The 1,507-nt window shown below is 60.0% G+C and overlaps 1 protein-coding gene across 1 annotated transcript in view; it reads right to left on the bottom strand.

Moving 5' to 3' along the window:
- The window catches only part of FEZF1 (FEZ family zinc finger 1), a 9,237-nt gene extending 7,979 nt beyond the window's left edge, over window positions 1-1,258 (bottom strand). The window contains exons 1-3 of the mRNA XM_009332288.1: window positions 833-1,258; window positions 461-682; window positions 150-284 (exon numbers count right to left, since the gene is read on the bottom strand). Of these exons, the coding sequence (XP_009330563.1) occupies window positions 150-284; window positions 461-682; window positions 833-1,258 (783 nt within the window). The remainder of the gene's footprint in view (window positions 1-149; window positions 285-460; window positions 683-832) is intronic.
- Window positions 1,259-1,507: the final 249 nt, after the last annotated feature.

Raw genomic sequence — 1,507 nt, 5'->3', positions numbered from 1 at the left:
GAAATCCCCCGGCGGCTCCGGCTCAGCCGCCGCCCGCACCCCGCCGCTGCCGCGGAGCGGTCGGACAACGCCGGGCTCCCCAAAAAGCGTGAGCGAAGGGGTCTCGGGGAAAGAGGGAGGGAGGGAAGGAGGGAAGGATGGAGGCTCACCTGGGTGTGGATGATCTTGTGCCGGCAGAGCGTGCTCGCCTGTCTGAAGCCCTTCCCGCAAACTTTGCAAACAAAGGGTCTGGCTCCCGTGTGCACCGGCATATGGCGAGTTAAGTTATAATGTGCATTAAATACCTTCAGAGTGAAATCAGACAAAAAAAAAAAAATTGCGATTAGAAGGCGAGAGCGCCGAGGGGAAGCCGTCGTTTAAAAATAAAGCGAGCGAGCGACCGACAACCCGGCGGACAGACGGACGGGGGTAGGAGGCTGGGGAAGCAGGGGGAAGGGAGGAGGGCTGCGGCTCTACTTGCCTTTCCACAAACTTCACACGTGAAAACTTTGGGCTTGCTGCTCGGGGAGCCGCGGCTGAACTCCGAGGTCTTGTAGGCGATTTTTTCCGAGAGGATCTGAGCACTTTCTTTCATGTAATGCTGCAGCTGAGCCTGCGATAAGTCCTTGAAGGCTACCCCCGCCGGGTACTTGTCCACGGACGGCAGCACCAGCTTGTTCCGCTCCGCCAGGTAAGCCTTGGGCTGCGGGTGCAAGGGAGAGCTGAGGAAATAAGAAGCCACCGGGTGGATGTTGACACTGGAGGACGGGTGACAAGGGCTGTCGCCTCGGTTGAAATAGCACAGGGCTCCCATGGCGTGGAAGGAGGAGTGATTGACCACTCGGGGTCTTACCAGTTTGTACTGCTGCAAGGGCAGGGCATCGCGGGGGAAATCTCCTTTCAAGCTCAGGGCACAGTTCAAGAGATCGCCGCAGCTAAAGGAGGGCGAGGAAGAGGAGTCTAAATGAGCCTTCCTGGGTTCCGCTCCGGCCACCGCCGCTTTGGGCAGGGGGTCGTACGCCACCGGGACAAAGGGGATCATGCAGGGGATGGAGGAGTTGAGGTGCAGCGGGTGCTTGGGGTCGCCTTTGGCCACGGAGCCGTGGAGGAGCTGCGGGACGGGGATGGAGCGGGGCTCTGGCGTCCGCGCCATGATGCGCTCAATGGAGAAGGCGAGGGGCTTGGGCGTGCTGATCATGTTGCTCCTGGCAGACAGGCTTTCTCTGGCCGGAGGAGTCGCTAGGATTTTGGTCGCCGTGTGGTGGCCACTATTGTCCATGGCTGGATTGCATTTGTTCGCCCGGTTTGAGCCGCTTTGGTAGACGCCTCTTTCCCCCCCACCCCCCTCCTCTCCCCTCTCTCTCTCTCTCTCTCTCTCTCTTTCACTCTCTCAGCCCCTTTTCTTGTCACTGATCTGCAAGGAGGGAGACCAGCATCGCCGCCGCCACCATCACCACAGCCTCCGCCGGCGGAACCAGCCTTCTTAGTCCAGTGGACTCATGCCAGCCCATCACAGTTTACTTTGGCG

Source organism: Pygoscelis adeliae, unplaced genomic scaffold (assembly GCF_000699105.1).
Source record: "Pygoscelis adeliae isolate BGI_AS28 unplaced genomic scaffold, ASM69910v1 Scaffold9, whole genome shotgun sequence".
NCBI classification, from domain to species: Eukaryota; Metazoa; Chordata; class Aves; order Sphenisciformes; family Spheniscidae; genus Pygoscelis; species Pygoscelis adeliae.
The sequence above is the reverse complement of the archived record's forward strand: the minus strand, read 5'-3'. Positions and strand labels throughout refer to the sequence as shown.